The sequence below is a fragment of the Chaetodon auriga genome, chromosome 5 (assembly GCF_051107435.1).
Source record: "Chaetodon auriga isolate fChaAug3 chromosome 5, fChaAug3.hap1, whole genome shotgun sequence".
Taxonomy (NCBI): Eukaryota; Metazoa; Chordata; class Actinopteri; order Chaetodontiformes; family Chaetodontidae; genus Chaetodon; species Chaetodon auriga.
Window position 1 is genome coordinate 15,928,151 of NC_135078.1, and position 21,598 is coordinate 15,949,748.

The 21,598-nt window shown below is 41.3% G+C and overlaps 2 protein-coding genes across 6 annotated transcripts in view; both read left to right on the forward strand.

Annotated features, from left to right (window-relative positions):
* Window positions 1-6,085, forward strand: part of msh3 (mutS homolog 3 (E. coli)) — a 39,110-nt gene extending 33,025 nt beyond the window's left edge. For 2 of the 3 annotated variants that reach the window (XM_076731943.1, XM_076731944.1), the window contains exons 22-24: window positions 3,096-3,228; window positions 3,395-3,563; window positions 5,627-6,085. In XM_076731943.1, the coding sequence (XP_076588058.1) occupies window positions 3,096-3,228; window positions 3,395-3,563; window positions 5,627-5,708 (384 nt within the window). In that variant the 3' untranslated portion in view covers window positions 5,709-6,085. Of the gene's footprint in view, window positions 1-3,095; window positions 3,233-3,394; window positions 3,564-5,626 lie in introns of those variants that run through there. The other variant, XM_076731945.1, reaches the window with a different exon arrangement.
* A 1,846-nt stretch (window positions 6,086-7,931) lies between these two features.
* The window catches only part of rasgrf2b (Ras protein-specific guanine nucleotide-releasing factor 2b), a 42,193-nt gene continuing 28,526 nt past the window's right edge, over window positions 7,932-21,598 (forward strand). For 2 of the 3 annotated variants that reach the window (XM_076731793.1, XM_076731796.1), the window contains exon 1: window positions 7,944-8,626. In XM_076731793.1, coding sequence (XP_076587908.1) covers window positions 8,351-8,626 — 276 coding nt within the window. In that variant the 5' untranslated portion in view covers window positions 7,944-8,350. Of the gene's footprint in view, window positions 8,627-21,598 lie in introns of all 3 variants that reach the window. The other variant, XM_076731794.1, reaches the window with a different exon arrangement.

Here is a 21,598-nt window from a genome sequence, read left to right on the forward strand (position 1 = left end):
GTTTATTTCACAGTCAGTTTGAAGGGCTGGGAAGTTTAAGATATACAACATTAAAGCCGGATCATAGTTAAGGAAGGGCTACTGTTTGTTTCTTTAAACTACTTGTTCAGTCAAACCAGCTGTACAGAGATGGATGTACAATATCACAGAACCAACTAATTGTTTGGATTTTTGCTCGATAATGACTTCAACAATTATTGAAATAGCCTGTGAATTTTCTGGTTATCGACTAATCGAGTAATTGACTAATTCTTTCGGGGCTAATTTCATCAGATCGTGCAGCTCTGCAGAGTGTGGCTGTCAGTGCACCCTGGGGTGGTCTGCTAATGAGCTGCCATTAGCACCTAATCAGACCATTATCCAGGCTGCAGCCTCCATCTGCAGCACCCTTTGTTTTTACCTTTTTAGTGTAGGTGGACAGCACTGATTGAGGTGGCTGGTCTATGTGTGTGTGTTTGTGCGAGTGTGAGTGTGTTGTGCATGTGTTTGAGCAGGTGCGGGTCTGTGTGTCTTTGTTTGAAGCATGTGGGAGTCACCATGCACGTCTCTTTGAGAGGGAGGTATTACTAGTGACGTGTGACCTTTCTTAGACCGAGCGGTTAGCGGGCTGATCCTGGAGCCAGCCGAGTCCTGCAGCCGCCTGTCTGCAGCGATGATGTAAGACTCATACATGATTTGTTATCATTACTGTCATCATCAGACTTAATGGTCATGAAGGCTCACAGTTTTTGGGATAGTTTAGCCAGCACGAGTTATTGGGTTTCAAAAGTGTGTCACACTTTCAAGACTGTTTTCGAGGATGTGGGAGATATGATGGTGTTTTGTGTTAATGCGTCCTCCACACTCCCATTTACATGTGATTGGGCTGTTACAGTAAACAGTAAACAGGAAAAGGAAATTTGTTTTAGTGGAGAGCTCTCAGCAGCTGGCCTGAGAGTGCAGCGCTGAGAGGTAAAATGTTTGTGCATGCATTTGAGAGAGAGAGAGGCTGAGTGCCTGCACCGCCCACTTTTTGTGATTTTCATGTCTTAACCTTAATGCCAGAGTTCAATCATGTAGCCTTTGGGTGGCTCCCAGGCCCGACAGAGATTAAAGAACAGCAGGATGAGGTGAAGTGCCTTCACTTTGCTCGCTCTCTGCAGATCCTGAAAAGCCGAGTGTAGCGTTTACAGTGAGAGGCAGAAAACTGGAGGGATTGACTGCAGAAATCATTAAGAGAAAGATAAAACAAGAAGTGGATAGAGCGACGGAGGAGGGAGTGACACACTACTATATATACACATGTGTTTATACTGGTAATGCTCACAAAGCATGTTTTGGTGTATTTGCTCAGCACTCTGCAGGCTACAGAGGCAGTTAAGTAACACTGGGCCAAAGTACAGTAGATGTAGAAGTTTGTTGTTCAGCTTCAACTTTTGCTGAGTTGTTGTAAGACAGACGGTGTTACATAATGCAACATTTGTTATGATACCTACCATTTGGTATACTATGTATTACTTTATCACTCTTCTTTGTCCTCTTTCTGTTCTTTTTTTCCTTCTTTCTTTTTTGCATGAGGCTTAAAAATAGTACAAAACCAAATTTGATTCATATTCAGAGGCCAAAGTGCAGAGAAGAACTTAGTACGATGAAATCTCGGCATATTAATCATATAGTTGTAGTCAGGGTAAAGGGTAAAGATGTATAAGAGCTGTTAGAGTGAGTGTGCAGTGGGGAAGAGTTTGTAGATTAGTTCAGATTTTAGCCGCACCAGCAGCATGTCAGTAAGTTGGTCCATCACTGAAAGACATTCGTGGTCCCCTGAGGATGTATCCTCATGACTTTGGTGACTTTTCCTCCAGTTTCACCAGCAGTTCAAAGTTTCCTCCTACCCACTGAAATATTGGACATTTACCACAGTGGCTGCCAACCATAACACCAGTCCACATCTGCTTGTGATCCCTTGTCACAGGTTGCATGGCCATGACAGATAATCATCTTTTTGTGCAGCAGAATTTAGTTTTCGTTATCTCCTGCACAAGTTATTATCTGGTGACCCCCTAAAAATCATCTCAGGACCCCCTTGTGGGATCCAGCCCCCAGGTTGGAAACCACTAATTTAATACATGGAGTGCCACAAATTTAGTGCAGACATTCGTGGTCCCTACTGACTTCAGTGACCCCGTGACTTTTATCTTTCCAGCCATTTACAGGTGGATATTTGTAGTTTTGATTGAAATGTCTCGATGACTACTTGATGGATTACTATGAGAAGTAACGGAGACCTTCATGCCCCTCGTTGAATGAATTGTAATAACTTCTCACCAGGTCATCAGGTCAAAATACTTCGATTTATGACCAAAACCTGCAAAACTACTGACACACCCATCAGCCTCAGCTGTGCTTTGTGCTTAGTGCTCATCAGCAAATGTTACAACAATAGCAAATGTCATATTCATATTCAGTGTGCTTTACCTAAATAAAAAAAGGAACATCCAAGGTTAGCGTGTGAGCAAACTGCTGTTTATTTTATAGTTATGTCAGTGTATGAGAATATATCTGTTTCACTATTGTGTTTTGTTGGACTTTGGTTCATTGATTTTCATGTGTGATCATTATCCTATCAACATGATCTCTCTCAGGCCTGGTAATCAAATAATGTCTGCATCCGCGTCAAACAGATAAGAACAAATACAACAGCAGTATTTTGACATTTACTGGAGTTTCACTTTCTTGTGTGCATTCGGTGCACACTGTGATCACAGGCGCCGTGCAAAGCTGGTGAGTAGGTGGGAAGGTGGTATTTCTGCTATCAATAAACCCAAACGTGGCAGGTGGAGGGTCTCCACAAGTGACATTACTGTGCAGCCTGTACTTACTATTCTTACTTTTACCTACCAGAGAAACATCGTGACATTGCTGCTGACAGCTGTGCAGTTTTCTCCCCCTTGGCTGGATATTTTCTGACCAATATAAACACAAAGTGCAGACTGCATTTCCACCTGACTGACACTCTTTATGCAGCTTTCCTGATGCCAGGTGTCAGAGCTGCCACAGGCCGTGTGTGCGACATGATCCTGGATGTTAACACTTCAATCTGTCCTTCCTTCTCTTAGGTGAAAGCCCTCACCCTGTTTGTGACCCATTACCCTCCTCTGTGTGAGCTGGAGCGTGTGTATCCTGAACATGTGACCAACTACCACATGGCTTTCCTGCTCAATGAACCTGACGTTGCTGCTGACACTGACGGTAGGTGTGTGTGTGTGTGTGTGTGTGTGTTCGTGCGTGCGTGCGTGCGTGCGTGCGTGCGTGCATGTGGAAATGCCTTCAGTGTTTGTTAACAATCTTACTTTGGCAATTTCCAAATCATTATCAGTGGGCACTTGAGCTTTAAAAGTGAATACTATGTTGGCAGATGGAGAGGTTCAGCCGGAGTTCATCACTTTCCTCTACCAGTTAACTGAAGGAGCTGCAGGCCGGAGCTACGGCCTGAATGTCGCCCGATTGGCTGACATCCCGGACCCTATACTCCACACCGCTGCACGCAAAGCCAGAGAGCTGGAGAGCACGGTCGATGCCAGGAGGTACAGCGAGCACACGCATTCACCCTGACTGTTTCCCAAACAACTCAGCCTGTAAAAGCATTCATGTAGTGTGATCTTAGTTTGGGTTTCGAGACCAAAAACAATATAACAGAAAGCCTGTGTTACAAACTGAAGGCGTGAAGATTGAGAGATGTGTGTGTTTACCTGGCAGGGAGGGTCTAAGTGGGTGTTCAGACTGAAAACAGCTCTGCATTAGAACAACACAAGGGGCAGCGTTGGTTGGGGTGTCTTGTTTCAAGTACCGGTGAGACATTGAAATCCAGGAAGCCCAGCTTGTAGTAGAAAATGGATCAGTGAATCTGAAGGCTGAAGACACTGAGCAGTGATTTGTAGTGCTCTCACACAGAGTTTTAGAACTGGAAAGGCAGTTATTTTACTGTTGGCTGCAATGATTTTGAGGTAAACAGTAGAAATACACTGTTCACATTCCAAAGTAATCTGTTCAATGAATCAAAAGTAATAGATCTAATACCGTTGTGTCACTTTGAGGCAAAGGTTGAGCCTGATTTAACTTTTTTGCCGGCTCTGAACACAGCTTAACACATGAACACTGTCAAGTTGCATTATGGGAAATGTAGGATCCAGTGTTTTTGAAGCCTTGCCCATATTAAGGACTGACAGTCAGAATATCTTCTCCTCTGCTGCTGGAGCTGCTGCCGTTAAACTCTGTCATAAATCCCAAAATATCCTGTTCCTGTGCTTTTGGAGAGTTTCTTGAACACTGTCAGCTGAAAACTAAAAGTCAAACATGCATCATGAAGAAATAAAACTCTAAATTGAGTTTTTATTTAAGCTTTAACACTCAAATGAACCTGATTTCATTCTTGTGCCAACACGTCTGAAGCAGAAAATGTGCCAATATTCCTGGAAAATGAGAGTGGGTACAGATGAAGGAGTTTCACAGAGGAGAGAGAGAGAAGCAGCTTTATGTCAGGAAGTTTTCTGCTTCAAACACTTGGCCTGTTTGATTCTGAAACATGCAAAACCAATTTTAGCTGAGTGAAGTTTTCGTCAAGAAAATGTTTTGGTGTCCACTTCAGTTTAGTTGTTTTTAGAGACTTCTCGTGACATCTCCAATGGATGCAGCTGGCTGTCAGTTCAGCACCAAACCGCAAAAAAGAAAAAAAATGTCGTGAGTTGCCAATATCTACTTTTATTTTGCTGCGTTTGTGGTGCAATTTTCCATTAGCAGAAACGGGCTAAGCTTTTAGAAATTCTTGGTTTAAAGTTAATGTTGCTAATCAGGTTATTTGTTAAAAGACTATTTTAATTAATATACATGTCATGGAATTGTTAATTCAAACTTAATTTAGTTGCTTTTGTTAAACTTCTGTCATGCATTCCTTCTTCAAGGGGGTCCAACTCTTGTTTTACTTTGGCTGATTTATTTTTAGATGAATGCATTAGTGCACACTGATAGGGGAAGGCAGAGAAAATATGGTTTTTAATGCTGATGTAGACAAGTTTTTCCATTAGGATGAAGCACATACTGCCAGGCAAAGACGCTCCACTTTCGATAGAGTTAGGAGTCGGAAATACTGCGAATTCTCAGACATTTGCTGTCGAAGCATCAGCATATTGCTCTTTCTCCAAATACAGTTTTCTGTCTGTGTAAATTTGTACACAGCGTCTCCTCTCTCTATAACAGACAACCTGCTGGGAGTTGAGTGCTGCTTAGCCTCTTCCTAAGTAATCCTCACCATATGAAGTATCCGTCAGCGCACGCACACACACACACACACACACACACACACACACACGCACAGAGCCATACCTCTCTATCAATGTAATCCTCCCTATATGAAATGTTTGTCCTTTGTTGGAGTGAAGCCATGCTGAGTACACAGTAATCGTACACAGAGGAGTTGAGCTGCTGGCTGGAGATTGAGAGCAGGGATTTTATTGTACTCTCACACACATCTGTGTGTGTGAGAGTACAGTGTGTTTAGACTCAACACATGCGGGACTATGTGATACACAATAGATTTATGTACAATATTTTGCTTAAGCAACTTTTGGTGTCTTTGTCTCCGTTTCTCTAGGAAGAATAAGAAACTTCTCTCAGACCTGTGGAGCGTCTCGGACAGATCGTCCCTCGTGGAGTGGCTGCAGTCAAACTCTTGACGTCGCTGAAGTCAACACCATCACAACAGAGGCTGTCAGTGAATGAGCAGGCTCAGAGAAGAACAGACATGCTCACAGAAGTAATAACTTGGTTGATGCACCTGGTTGTTGTGCATCTCTTTGCTGATGTTTTTTAGTGTGTGAAAAGGATTTTAACCATCTCAGGTTCTGGTTGTCACCATCATCATGTACTGTAACCTAATTGTCATAATATTAGGTCATACCAGATGTTCATCAGTGTGTTTGATAAATTAAGAAAAAAAACTTAAAACATTTGCTGCTCTTTGTACCAATATTTGTCAAATAACACTGATTTAACATTACACTAGGCTAACGTCACAATGGACAGTTAAAGGATTAAAATTGATGCAGCAGAACAGTTTTTTTCACTCCACTTGTTCGTCTCCCTTGTCAAAATGTGGCACCTACATTACCCACAATGCAGCTTGACCGCTGACACTTTTTGTGCTGGTACCAACTAATGTAGCTGTGAGCCGCTAACCTCAAGCAGAGATAAGGTAGTGGGCCGGTCACCGCACTTCTTTCTAACTTCACACCACCTGATGGTTTTTTTCAAACTGTTCAGCTCCCACAGATGCTGACTCAAGTGACATCACTTGAGCATTTTTGACCATAACTGAAGGATTCATTAGCTATTTATGACAAATTTCACGCAAATGTCTCACAGAATAAAATGATGAAGTGATGACTTTATATCCAAAAGGTCAAAGGTTAACATCACTTTGACATAATAACGTCCTGCAAAAACCCTTTCCTGCCATAATACATGCTGAATTAATGACACTAATCTTGGTTGTCAACCTTGAAACTGTAGCCATTCAAACTTTAACTTCAAACTTTATTTATTTATATGGCATTTTTCATACTTAAAAAGCAACACAAAGTGCCTCACAGAGGCTAAAAACGACAGAGAAGAAAACCCAGCCCTCCCGCCCCCATAACTACATACAGAAACACACACAGACACACACGCACACGCACCCATATGGATAAGACAAGTAGTAAGCCACCTTTGGGGGCCATCCACACTGAGAGGGCCCCCGGCTCATGACCGGGGGGCGCCGCCCGAGACCACCCCGACCCAGGCAGACAGAAGGCCCCACACCAAGGTGCGGAGGCCTCCAGCCATCCAGGCCAGAGCCGTCCCCTCAGCAGCGCCCCCATCAGTAGGCCAGAAGCAGTTACCAGTGAGGGGGGCCCCCATGAGGAAACGCTTGACCTAAAAACCAAGGACCCCCATGAGGAAACACTGGAGCTAAAAACCAAGGGACTAAGACATAAACACAAAATTAAATAAAATGAGTAAATGAAATAAATAGCAATTAAACATGTCGTTAAAACATGCAACTAAAATAACAAAGATAAACATGCTAAGAAGCGTGATTAAAGGAATAAGATAAATCAAACAAATCAATTGAAAGCCTGATTAGGTGGGTCTTGAGCCTCTTTTTAAAAACATCTACAGTCTCTGCGGCACTGAGGCTCTCCGGCAGGCTGTTCCACAATCGGGAAGATTACATGTTTAGATTACATCTAAACATTGTTTAGATCTTCTGTGCTGCTAAAGATGTGTGTGAAGCATCCATTGTTTTTTACAGTCAGTAGCTTCTTTGCAGCAGCATCCATATCTGAAGCACTGTATTCCACCACAGGCTCATTGGTTTTGTTGATATTGAACTTCAGGTGATTGTTGTTGCACCATGTGATGAAGCTCTCTATCAGTCCTCTGTACTCCTCTGTCTCTAAGAGAAGACAGCGTGTTTCTCACTGGAAATTATTCACTGGAATCATACATATCAATATAGTGATAACTTCCATTTTGCCAAAAATTACACCACCACACCACACATATTATATAAGTCTGGACAGACGTGGATGTAAAGTGCTCCTTAACTGGTTGGCAGAGGCATACAACCGTGGTTATTGTACTTTCTTCATCCATTAATGTATTAGTGTGTGCTCTCTGGTCCAACGCTATTAATAATGCGGAAACAAATCACAACATTTTCTACTGAGAAAATCTGCATTGCATCTCTCTCTCTCTCTCTCTCTCTCTCTCTCTCTCTCTCTCTCTCTCTCTCACACACACACACACACACACACACACTCACACACACACACGCAAAACCAACTCACGCTCCGCCTTTAATTCCGCCAACTCCAAGATCAGCGCGCATCACCGGAGAGAGAGAAAGATAGAGAGACCTAGTGGGCGTGAGTGTTTGTGTGCGAGAGAGAGAGAGTTAACCACTGTCAAAGCCGATTACAGTTTATCGGGTCTGCGTTTCTGTCACTGTCCGTCTACTACTTGAGGGTTCTCCCCTTTATGAACCACACGCCCCTCGCGTTCTCCTGCTTGTTAGTTGTCGCTTCTTTATAGACGCGCGCTTTTTTGGCGAGCAGCATGGATTTCTTCTAGTGCTTGCGGGACTCGGACATCTTTACTATGAGTTCCTCTGCAGAAGCGCTCCCGTCAGCGGGGCAACTTTTCCGTGCGCCACGGCACCGCTGAGCCGCGCGTCTCGGTGGGAAAGTTAATACGTCACCCCCGGCGACCATGGGCTCGCGGTGAAACCTCTGATTGTCCCACTTTTTCTCTTTTCCAAAACCGTACGAAAAAAATGCAGAAGAGCGTCCGCTACAATGAAGGGCACGCGCTGTTTCTGTCAGTGGTCGCGCGTAAAGAGGGGACTAAGCGCGGCTACCTGAGCAAGAAGACGGCGGAGAACAGCCGGTGGCACGAGAAGTTCTTCGCCCTTTACCAGAATGTACTATTCTACTTCGAGAACGAGCAGAGCGCGCGACCAGCCGGGATTTACCTGTTGGAAGGATGCACCTGCGAGCGCGCGCCGGCGCCCAAGATGTCCACCACTGGGAAAGAAGCGCTGGAGAAACAGGTGAGAGGTTTAAAACAAGCAGGAGGTGACAAACCACGAAACCCTGCTGAGTCAAAACTCCCACATCGTTTCTTATCTGACGGAGCAACTTCCCAGAATGTGATCAAAACCCACTGACATCATTATAGGGACAAACTGGTGCAGTCGCTGATTGTATAGAAACATGATTAATAATTAACAGACATGCACGCCACACAGATACATATCTGAAAGCTACTATGTTGCTTTTTTTAATTTGATTTTTATATAATTTACGGTTTCCACGGAGATTTATGTTGATCGTTGCTGGTTTACGGCACTTCTTAAAATCAAAATAATGAAAACTACAAGATCACATTGTTTCATCAAGCTCATCAAACTGACGCCCATGTAAAGAGAGCAAGTGGCTCATGCGGCATCGGACTAAAGTGGCTGCAGCAGCTCAGCCTCTCTGCTCTCTACAGCTTCACCAAGCCCTGCGGTGCCAAGAGCTCCAAGTGCATCTACCCAGAGCAGGTGACCGTCCCCCACAGATTCAGCTGTGTAGAGGAGGGCAGGCTGGTTGGAGAGAGAGCTTTCTCAAAGCATCTTTTTCCATTTCAAAATAAACTTAAAAAAAATCAGGCGTCAGTCACACTTAATTTTTTTTTCTTTCACGGGTCATGAAATTTGCTGCCTGCAGCCACAAAATGTACTTGATTTTCAACCTGTTGAGTGTGAGCCTTATAGGCTTTCACATTTTCATCATAAACAAAATAAATTAGTAAAATTAGGTTAAAAGCCAAATTCATTAAGAGTATGACAGTCGGAGGCATCTATAGCAATGCAGCAACAGGTTCTTGTGTTAACCTCGTGGATTTCAATAAGTCCATATTATCTCTACATTAAATTCAGTGTTCATTCATGGCTGCTTTAGAGTATTCTAGATGTCTTGTGCTTTATTTAGTTTCTCACACTGCAGCGTGGCACATTTAGTGTCGGTAGAAGCCTTGATATCTGAACTACAAGCTCTGTGGGTTTAAGTTATGCATGTTGAGCAACTTTTATTTGCCATAATAGACTCACTGTGGAATCCTGCAGGGCTGAAAGGGGTTGGGGTTTCATGACTTTAAAACAGTGCTATGCTGGGAAATATTTTGGGCAAATCTGTTGGTGACTGAGCTCCTGGAAGTTGCCTCAGCACTGTTGCTCCAACAGTTAGGTTGGTCTTGTTGCTAGGAAACATTTGAATTACCATTTGCACACGTATTTCATTGAGAAAAAAAAAAATGAAACACACATGTATTAGTCAAAAGACTGTCATCAATCCCAGGGTTATATCAGGCAAAGAATCAATCTTTGTTATAGTAAAAAAAGAAAAGAAAAGAAAAAAAACTTGCCTCTGCTTCATGAACGTAATCTGAGAAAACTGCATGATTTCTGTTTCTGATCCCAGTTTTCAGCTGGCCTCAGGGACTGTGTGCATGTGTGTGCACAGGCATCATGCCCATTAAAATGCAGGAGGAGGGATACACTGGCAAGCATTGACTTTTTACAGTTTGAGCAAGTTATTAACAAAACACTAAATGGATGCACAATTAATCATATGAGTGGTCAAAAATAGCTACCAATCATCGTCACTCAGAAAATATTCATCTCCACAAACTCTGATCGACTTACACTGTCGATGTGTGTCTCTTTAAATGTACAGTATGTGTAAAGACAATTCATTCCAGGTGTATGCAAATGGTGGAGAAGCTTTAGGAAAGCCAGGAGATGGTGTAGTTGAGTTAATGAATGTGGCTTTAATCAAGCCGTTATTTAATGGAGTTATTATGATGATGACAGGACAACAAACCTCTCCTTACTGACATTACAACTGTTAATACTGAGACTAATGTAAGCGTGAAAGCTGTGTCTTCCGATGTTACCGAGCATGGTGAAGTCTTATTTCCTCCTCAGTTTTTACACTCTCACATGGACTGTCTCACTCTCTCTCCGCATCTGTCTCACTCTCACACTACAGCTGTGATGTTTAATTAGGGTTATTTTCAATCTGCCTTCAGCTGAAGCCTTGTGTGCTGCCATGTAACCACTACACTACATAGCCATGCACGCAGGAGGACTCAACCAAATACCAGTGACATTTTGTCTGGCTTCCGAGGCTGCGTGTGTGTTTTATGTGATCAAAAATGTCAGAGTTTGGTCTGATCCTGGGTTTTATTCCTTGTGCGAGGGTTTGAAAGGGTAACATTAGAGAAGGCCCTCCATCTTTCCATCTTGCTCTTCACTGTTTTTCTGTGCAGTAGAGTGAGTCTGCCAGCAACCTGCAGTATCACACCCCCACAGTGAGCCACAATGCAGCCACACATATAACACACAGATACCGCCTCTCTCCTCCCTGTTGTACTCTCAGATAGATGCAAACCCTTCAAATAATTTGGAGAGCCTTTACACTGGTCTGAATGGTTTCCACAGCGACTGTGCACCTGTATTGCTGATGTGAACGCGTGTGTGTGTGTGAAGGATGTGTATAATTGTCAAACTATCCCTCCCCCCATCATCAAGCGTCTGGTTGGTTATTGATCCCAGAGAGAAGCACAGTTCATCAGAGGCCATGAACCAGGGGAGAGGACTCTTACGTACAGTGTAGTCTGTTTCCAGATTGCTGCACATATGTCAAATTATCCTGAGCGATTCAAAGGCCTGGTGTTGCTGTCTTGAAAGGCCATTTGCCTTGTTGTGGAAACAAACGAGCCAATTGGCACCTTTGTAGAATTTCATAGCCCTATAGGTTGGGAGTATGATGTAACTGTGCCAAAGCCAGGATCCAAAAATCAGTGCAGCTGCAGAGACTGTTTTTGATTGATAGTCAAAAATTACAGCTCTAAAATCAGAAGGCTATGCATAGAAAGGGGTTTCTTCTTCTTTTCCTGAAGCAGCCTACCGATTAGTTTTTCCTGGATTTCATAGAATTTGTATTAAATACAAGAAGCTGAAAGGACTTGGCTTGATAACTGCATGGCTTAGAGCGCACAGCAACAATTAAAGCTATAGAGCCACAGGGATCGATAAATCAAATGCTCAGAGAAAAGAAGGCAGGGATGTAACAAGCCCATCCAATCATTTCAGTTGGCCTGAATGAAGCAGCCGTTCCTGACAGCAATTTTGCTGGTGTTTATATGATTATGGTTTTTAACATAGTTGTTTATGTATTGATTAAAAGAACTGGTCTTCTCATCACTCCTCCTCTCCCAAACACACTTTTGTTCGTGTACTTTCAAAATCTAGTCTAGTCTAAAATAGGCACCTGGAGACAGAGCAGTCGAAGGTAGAGCGTGTCAAATCTCAGGGTTGACGGGTAGCGGTTCGATCCCCAGCTCCTTCTATGCGAAGCCAACTGCTTGTGCCACTAACACAGCAATGTTGGTGTGAAAATAGTGAAAATAATGTACGAGAGACTGAATGATATACTGGTACAACACATTCACAAAACAAAAGTTTCGTAGAAAGAAAATTCAAAAAACAACCTTGCACAGGTGTTTACTTTGCATTGCCTGTCACATGGTTCCACCCACCCTTCTTGTATTTTATTTTGCACTTATTTCTGTGATTTGCAAGCATAAAGTTGAAACATGTCCTTGTTCATTTCTGTGACAGTGCGTCTGGCAGCCTTTTTGTAAAAATGTACTGTGAATGTAACAATAAAATAAAATTCAGCATTAGTAGCTTCGTTGTTACTAAGTTCAGCCAGACTGTTGTGTATACTGCAGAAAAAAAGTTTGGTTCACTACCAAACTTTTGATATTACACATGTGAAATAATCAAATCGAGCCTTGCTTAGTTATTGAAGAAGGAACTGTTTTCTAACATGTCTTTGTTTTCTGAAATATGTTCATTTTTGTCGAGTTGTTTTCTGAAATGTTATGTTTTGCACCTCAGGGCTTCCGTACAAGACTTAATCGATGCTTCAGTGTCAGTCTAAATGTGAATTAGGAAATGAGAAGTATTTTTCGGGTGTTCCTCCAAAACATGGATGCTTATTATGTTCAAGTTTCATGTTTGCAGAATTTAAGGCTCAGTATCATCAGGGATCCTTGGAAATGGATGGACAAATTGGCTGTTAAGGGGATTCAATTTGTGACTATCTCTCCAATCATGCGTAATGTGCGTGGCTGTAGTACAGTGAAGCAGAAACTTAGATTGGAAACTTTAAGCATGGCACAAATGAATTCAACACCGTTTGATGTGGCAGCATTGGCTTTAATAAAGTGACTTTCTGTTGCTCTGTAGGCACATAGGGGCTCTTGTCAACAGTGTCCTTCCTCATCAAAGTTGATGCAAATAAAGGTGGGGTGACACTTTAGAGTTGAAGTGTGAGTGATGACTTCCTGGTGCATGTATGCATGTGTATGTATGTGCGTGTGTGTGTGTAACTATTTCACATTAGAAAACTCCTCTAGCTCAAAACCCCCCACTCAGAGCCTCAAGTTTTTCTCTTGCTTTTACTAATCGTCTGCATCAAGGAACCAATTCTTCCCATATTCAAGGAGTCTGATCTGCCCTCCTCCGCAGGCTGCTTTTCATTTTCCTCTAAATTTTCTGCCAAGTGTTAGAGCCATTATGAACCTCATTAGTGTCAGATAAGAATTTAAAACTGGCATCTGTCTTAAAATCTGTGCCCTGTGTTTGAAATACTGCACTAATCAAAGTATGCAGACCTGTCGCAAGACAACAAGGGGCCCTAGACACGATTTTCTTTGGGAGCTGTCCACTTTGCCTGAGAAATATGAAATACAACAATATCTATATCTCTATATATAATACTGCCTTATACTTTTCTTATTGGGCCAACATGACAACCCTTTGATATTGTACTACTACAATGTGGCAAGAACATTCCTGCAATCTTTAAGGTGGGAATGATCCTTTACATCGATACAGAAAATACCCATTAGTAGTAAACATGCCTTTGTTAAAAAGATGTTCATTAAGAATTCAGACCTCAAATCAGATGTCTCAGCATCATCTTCAAGGTACATGCATAATAATCACATATAGGCTCACAAACAATACAATATAAAAGCAGCACACATGATTATTGAACGTGGAAATTGTTGACAGGAGAGAGAGATTGGCTGTAATAAACTCTCTGAAAAGGCAGTAGGGACACAATCTAAAGAGTAAAGTACCTGCATTATACTCCTTTCTTATACTCCATTATACTCTCCTGGGGAGAAAGTACCAGACTCCCTGCTGCATTTTGTGAGTTATTTAGTTAGGGAAAATCTTTATAAACTCTACAAACTGAAAGGCTTTCTACATCAAATTCTTAATCATATCTCCATTCAGTTATTTCTTTGTGTAAAAAATATGTAAAGATGTTGTTGAGTTAGGGAAAACTTCACTGTGCTGAACGGTGTCTATAACAAATTCTTAATTATTTGTCCTCTCTTGTAAGTTCAGCAAATACCTGAATCTCGACTTCTGCTCTTTGTCTTAGTTTTTTAAACGTTTCTTTTGGTTGCACAGGAGTTTTGGAGGCACCATCATGTTGCACTTATCTGTAAGTCAAGTACGGACCACAAGTCAGGAGACAATTAGCTTGGCTTAAGAAGTAGAAGCAGAGGAAAAGCTAGCCTGACTCTGTCCAAAGCTCAAGAATAAGGCAAAGTTACGTGCTGTAGGCTAACTGTTTCTCTGCGAACAACATCTGGGAGCAGTGACTTCCCAGAGTCTCTTCACTGCAGGGTTGCCGGGCAAACAGCTGCAAAGAAGTGCCGAGCAGATGGATAAACTATTGAGCCTTAAAGATACTGGAGGAAAAAGTTTTGAACTTTGAAGAGAACCAGTCTAGTTGTTTCCTCCTGCTTGCAGTCTTCACGTTAGACTTGCTGTCACGCAGTCATGGCTGTAGCTCACACTTAACGCACAGACATGCTATCAGTCTTCTCAATTTACTCTCAAGAAAGCAAATAAGTGTATTGGATCAGATGATTGTGTGTAATGAAGAAGAATTTCCTCATAGTGGAGGTTTTTAAGCATGTTTCAGATCATTGTCTGGTTTTGGTTTTACAGTTTGCATCTTGACCATTTTGGCTCACCTTTTGAAAAGTTGGAATTTCACAGGAAAGCTGTGAAACTCCGCTGTGAACTACCTGCACAGCATCTCCAGCAGACACAGTTGAAGAGTATCTGGTGAACATGGTGGACCATTTATCTGCTAAACTGGATATTGGACTTAAATTTGTCAGGTTGACACAAACAACTTCAAATGAACGCTACCATTGCTACTGTCTGCTTGATGTGTAAATATGGCACTGTTTGCTAACTTGTTCACCACATCAGCCATATTATGAAATGACATGTCAGTGGTGTGTTGACAGTTTGTGGTGATGCCCTGAAGGCGATGATGGGCTACAGGGGCTGATGTGCAGAGGTGGCACAGAGAGGCACGCATACACACACACACACACACACACACACACACACCTCACGAGGAGTGTATAAAATAAACTGTAGCATCAGGTAACAGGATTGTCAAGTAGTTTCATGTGTCTTTGTTGCTGTTGGCACAGGGGCTCAAGAATATAGTAAAACAGAATTATGGTGCATTTAGACACCTGCTGTTGAACTGTGATAGTCGTAAAACAAACTCTCCAATCCAGCATTGACTGCGTTAAGGCGGCAGGATGTTTCCCAGCAATCCCTTCTGGCGATGAAGTGACAAAGCAACAAATGTGTAAGACGTGAGAAAAGGCTTGATAATAGCTGTGTATTATATGTGTGTATACATGTTTGCTTCGGATTTATTTTGAGTCAGAGGACAAGAGTGAAAGTGGAGGAGGGGAGCGATCTGTTTAATCTCCAGATAAAGAGACAGGTAATCCCTGATCAGCGTTCTGAGCAGGTTCAACAGTTATTAGTATACTGAAATACAGTGTGTGTTTGTGTGTGTGTGTTTGTGTGTGTGTGAGCTCTGCGTGAAAGTTTTATGTTTATGTGTGTGTGTAAGAGAGAGAGAGAGATGGCCACATACTTTGTTATAAGAACTTCTTCGGAGGAAGTGAACAGCATGGAGGGCAATGAAGAAACAGCAGGATGTGGGATGTTGATTCAGTGATTGTCACATTAGTTGGTACATCATTAGTTGGATCCAGTGCTTACATAAAGTACTGCCGCTGCCGCTGCCGCTGCAGTCGGATTAATGTTTTGTATCTCTTCACAATGACAACTCTCCGGGAAATTAAAAATCTGTTCTTGTGTTCTAAAGTGAAGTAAAGCTTTCTGGATTTTTGAAATTACGAAACAGGTCTGACAGGGACGGACATATAGAAAGAGGGCAGTTTAAACTCGTGTTAGGTGATATACTCGACTCTAACGTTTACTACTTTATCTTTGGTGGCTCTCCTAAAACAAAGGAGAAGAAAACATTTTAAAGGAATAGTTTTGCATCTTGGCAAATAAAGCTTTTTCACTTTCTTGCCAAGACTTAGATAACAAGACTGATCGTGCTGTTAGAAACAGCTAGCCTGGCCTCGATAACTTCTGCAAGAAACGAACAAGATTATTTCTGTTGAACTATTCCTGTAATCTTCAAACAGGCTTAGAAGAACAAGTGAAGGCTGACCAAAATGTCTTCACTTTGCTCATTTGAGTACAAAGAGGACATTTTGCTTTTTTGTACTTTGGCTTTTGTACGGATGTACTTAACAAAAGAGATATGCCAACTAGTGATCTTTAGAGGTCCTAGTAGGTGGATTACGTTACCTCTGGACAGAGCCAAGCTTGCTGTTTCACCCTCTGTCCAGTCTTCATGCTAAACTAACCTAAAGGGCTGCTGGGTGTAACCTTATATTTAAAAATATGTGCATCAGTTTCATCTCAGTCACAGCAAGAAAGCAAATAAACATGTTTTCTAATATATCAAACTATTCCTTCATTAAGAGAAAACACTTAACTATTCTACCTACTGCATTATTTACTATGGCAAATATGATGGATGCCACCTGGCCACTTAAAAATTAAAAATTAATTTGTAGTTTTTGGTTTTATACATAGATGGGGGGGGGGATGCAGTTAATAGTCTGTTGCAAGTAAATTAGGTAAAATGCATGTTATTGGGGGCACAAAGTTTTCATGACAATAGGAGTTGGTTTCTTTGTTCTTGTCCAATTGGAGCATTTTATGACGCTCCATTCTGCACAAAAAAGACATTATTACCCCTGTAGGAGCACGACATGGGAGCTGAGGGATGAGACGAATATAAAGAGGACAGAAGCAGATTGTGAGTCTGATCCAGAAGACTGGTGGGTGGGAAAAGTGAACCCATACCCCTCTCTCTCTTATTTATCTCTCTCAAGCATCTTCTCACAAATGACTTTTATTGTTTCAATAACTCATTTCATTCTCCTAATGGGCGTTAATATATTTTACAGCTTTACATGGAAATTCTAAAAAAGCACAGCACACATGTTATCAATGAAGTTTTAGGCCGTTGCAAAAGCCAAAACGGTTCTGTCAGCAAGATATCTCAGCTATTAAAACACCCACAGTGTTAAAATATTATGTATATTTAATTAGTCTTATTGGGTTTTTATGCCTATTTTCCAATTTTAAAGCAATCTTATTTCCTTTTATGTGCTGAGGCTTTTCCAGTCGAACATGTTCATACCATGTGAATGGTCATTTCAAACCTAAATAAGATATATACACGGTATCTGCTGTGAATATGAAGCCAAAAATCTGTTGCTGATATGTTTGCAGCATTGTGTTCTCACATGAGAACTGCCAACAACAGGTGGTTTGAGATTGGCTCTGTATAGATAATCACTGCCCATCACTACAGGCGGTTCTTTTGCAGCATCTCATTGAAGTATTTCTAAGAGAAATACATGGTGTATATACTCCCACCTACACCAACAGGAAATCCAGTCTATGGATTATATACAGCAGGTTTCCTCTGTAGTCTCACACACACACACGAAACATGGTCTGCTCTCTGCTGTATTTCTCTATGATGGTAATTATCACCCTGTGGGATTCACCATCTCTGGGCAGTCCGTGCCTCACCACAGCAGTACAAAGGTGGAGACACATTAATACATGAGCTTCCAGAGGAGCCCGCTGTGTTAAAACTGCTCGTTAATGATTTTTCCTTTCCACTTTAATCAGCATATATGGATCTAAGGAATAAGATGAGACTAAATCCTGTTTCCACTCTGAAATGTGTTAACTGCAAACACACATGACAAAGTGCAAATTATCAGCCAACCTGTGACTAATTTTCCCTGCAGCTTTGGATATTTTATAAACTGATCTTTCACTTATTCCCTGATGCTCTGCAGTGAATTGCCTTTTTCTTTGCCATGCCTTCACAGTTTGCGCCTGTCCTGTTACTTGCTTACAGTATTTTTTGCTCAAAGGTGACAGTGTCTTCTTCTAATTACTTTGTTTTATGCAAATCAAATTCAAACAAAGGCTACCCTTAGTGTACAGCCTTAATCATATTGTGAAGCACAAGGCAGCATGATGATGTACTTTTTGGACCGGGCTGCTAGTTCTGCTAACACACCGTTTGTGATTAAAAAGGAGCACTTTTATATACAATTAATTACACTAGTACCAACACAATACGGCTTCAGAAGTTGTTGATGTTGCAACAGGTGTGATTTGTGCTGTGGAACACACAAACATTTTTTCAGGATTTGTTAACGTATTTTCCCGCTGATACTCAAAAAACCACATCGGCGGTTTTGCATGTTTTAGCCCATTTACTGCGCTACAAGATATGTTCAGTCTGCTATACCTCACAGTTAACCATTCACAAACCAGACTGCTGAGCAGAAATAATGCTGTTTTTTCTCCTTCTATTCAGCTTCTGTTCCATTGGTTGCTTTTTATTTAACTGTATCATATTGAACATCAAGTTTGCAGCATTTTTTCCACTTACACACAACAAAAGCAAAATAATGACAAAAAATAATGCTAACTGTAAATCCACTATGATGGATTAAGCAACTCAAGAAGATTTAAAGATGCTTTACTTACAGTCCAGTCACACAGGTGTTTTCACTTACGCTGCTGCCTGATAAGACCTCTTCTCAGGACTCTGTGGGCGTGTACAAACTTTGCTTGTTTGACATAATCAGATAATTTGCATCAGACTGTTTCAAGCAAAGCTCCACCCAACTTTCACCTGACTAGAGGTCTAATCCGCCAGAGTAACTGAAAACACCTGTGCAGGTGTACAGGTCTTTAAGGGACTACCTGCTGGTTTTCATGCTGTGTGGAAAAAGCAGTGAGAAAAACTCAGTGGTGGTCATCAAAAACACAATATTGGCAGCCAAATGTAAAAAAATGGTCAGTGGAGAAAACATTTAAATCTTGCTGAGGAGCCTTCATGGCTGAGACGCAGCACTTCCTTTTGTTCTGTTCTGCTGTAGCCTACAGTGTGTACACTACATGCTCTATGTGACTGCAGTTTCTTTTCATTCAACCAGGCCTTCAGAGGGGATCAAACCTTTAACACGTTGAGCCTCTTTCTACCCATTGAAGCAAACAACATCAAAGCAGTAAAATGCCAGTTGCTTTGAAAGGCTGAGAGTGAGATTCAAGGGAAAAAAAACGAGGTCCATCTGTACTACGGTACAACACAATTTGGCCTCTCATCAGTGCAGATGCCAAAGCAGACAGCAGTGTTGCATCATTAGTGGCTATTCCAGTCCCAAATCATCATCAGCGGATCTGAGCAGTGATTCTGTCGTCTGTGCTTTTAAATATTTATAACACATGAGTATTTCTGGATCTCCCAGCCATCGTTTGCCTAATGAATCTATTACCACCAAGTCCAGTTTCATCTTTGACTCTTTAATCTTTAATAAAGAAGAAAGTATCTCATCACTGTGCCACCACAAACCTGAGGGTGTGTGTGTGTGTGTGTGTGTGTGTGTGTGTGTGTGTGTGTGTGTGTGTGTGTGTGTGTGTGTGATAGGTTTTAATCTCCTGATGTTCAGTCTCTGTTGGACAGTGAGAAGCAGTCTGTTTTGGCTGTGAGAGCTTCTCACTCCTCTCCTCTGTTCTCACAGCGAGCAGTTTTAAATGACTGACCCGAAATTGCTTCCAAATAATAAAATGTGCTGCCCTTCATTGTCCCTGTTTCTTGCTCAGTGGTGGCAAAACACAGTCCTTTGTGTCATGCTGTCACTTTCACAGCCTCATTTTCTGTAATAGCTGTTGCTCAGATTAGACAAAAAAGAAAAAGAAAAAGAAAGAAAGTTTCAGGTGAGTGGTGAATTGGTTGTTAGTGACACAAAGAGTGAAGGAGAGAAAAGAGTCTTTGCCTCTTTGTTTCTTTTGCTTTTCCTCTCTGTCCTTATTTGTTTAAATGAAATTTCTTACAGTACAGTGGAGGCCCTGAGGGATGGAGGGTACATTTGAGCCGATTTGAAGGGAGAGCAAGCCGGTAGTCCTGAATAGTACTGTGGAGTTGGGAAGCTTCCTCTTCAATTAATGAGGGCACAGTATAGTGTTAAAATGTATTCATTGCAATGTATTGTGAAAGTCTTTAATGCCACGTGGGCCAACATGATGTAAAATCCTCTGTAAAGGATGCCATACCATTAAACTTTAAAGATTGCCTGGGGCCAACTGGGTCACTGCTGCATCAAGTAGCAGCAATACACAGCAGGGGTAAAACAGAATATACATATGAAAGTCGCAGCAAAATATATGAGTTATTTAAACATACAAAATGACATCTTTAGTTAAGCAGGAGGTATAAAGTGGACGACTGGGCAAAGCATGTACATTATGTAAAGTATCCTGAAAAGAGAAATAATTTAAAAGAGGATAAAGTAACATCAGTTTATGCTCTGTGCAGTGTAAACAGTGGTGGATTCTACCAGTGAGTGAGTGCCTTCACTTCAGCACTGTGCTTAGAGATGTTCTGTGGAGTTTTCAACCAAGTTCTGTCTGCATTCAGTGTTTTTTCACCAAAACACAGTGTGCATCGTTGATGTTTTGTGAGGAAGGAAATGCATTCAAACATGATTGCTTTGAATATTTAAAATTGTGCAGTGTTTAAATCCATGTTTGCTTGCTTGCCCTTATTCTTCACTGCCTCTGTGGACACACTACAATGCTCTTCTGCACATTACCATCACAGGGTACCTTTTGAGGTACTTGTACTTTTGCTTGAAATTTCCATTTTTTTCTACTGCACTCCACTGCACTTCAGATGGAAATATCATGCTTTTACTCCTTTAGATCTGCATTTATTAGACATAATCTACAATTACTTTACAGATTAAGGTCTGACATTCAAAGCATGTGATCACATTATGGCACGTGATTCATTATTAAAGATTCAACCACCTCTGTGTATGTAACATACCTCTAACTTAATGCATTAGCAATATAAATCAAATATTTTAATATATATTAATGTATCACTGACAGAAGTTATTCTGCCTGCATACTGAGTACATTTGCACCTTCAGCAGTTAATACTTATATACTCTTACTTAAAAAACATTTCTAATAACATTTATTGCAATACAGTTTTATTGCTACTTTCACTTCAGTAAAAAAAAAAAAAAAAAAAAAAAAATCAGATTATTTCTTCCAACACTGCGCATAAAATAACAGAAACCATTACAATCACTCCAATTATCTTCTCTGTGTCAGTGTAATGATAGGGACATCTGTGTGATCAAAGCAACCATGTGAATCAATACCAACGTGGAGTGAAAATGTGTGTATTCACTTTATTGAGGCTATAAAAGGCAGATATATTATAAGCCCTCACTCATGCACGGTATAAAACCTCATCAATATATTGCATAAATGTGCAGAGAACACAGGCTCAGATAATAGATCTCTAAAATCTGCAATAGAAAAATTGTTCCATTGTCTTCCTTCCTATGTCTAAAATTGCAGGATGGATCAATAAAAGCATTAAAATGAATAGAGGCAGCACTATAAAGCAGAAAACATGGCAAAAGCGTGAGACAC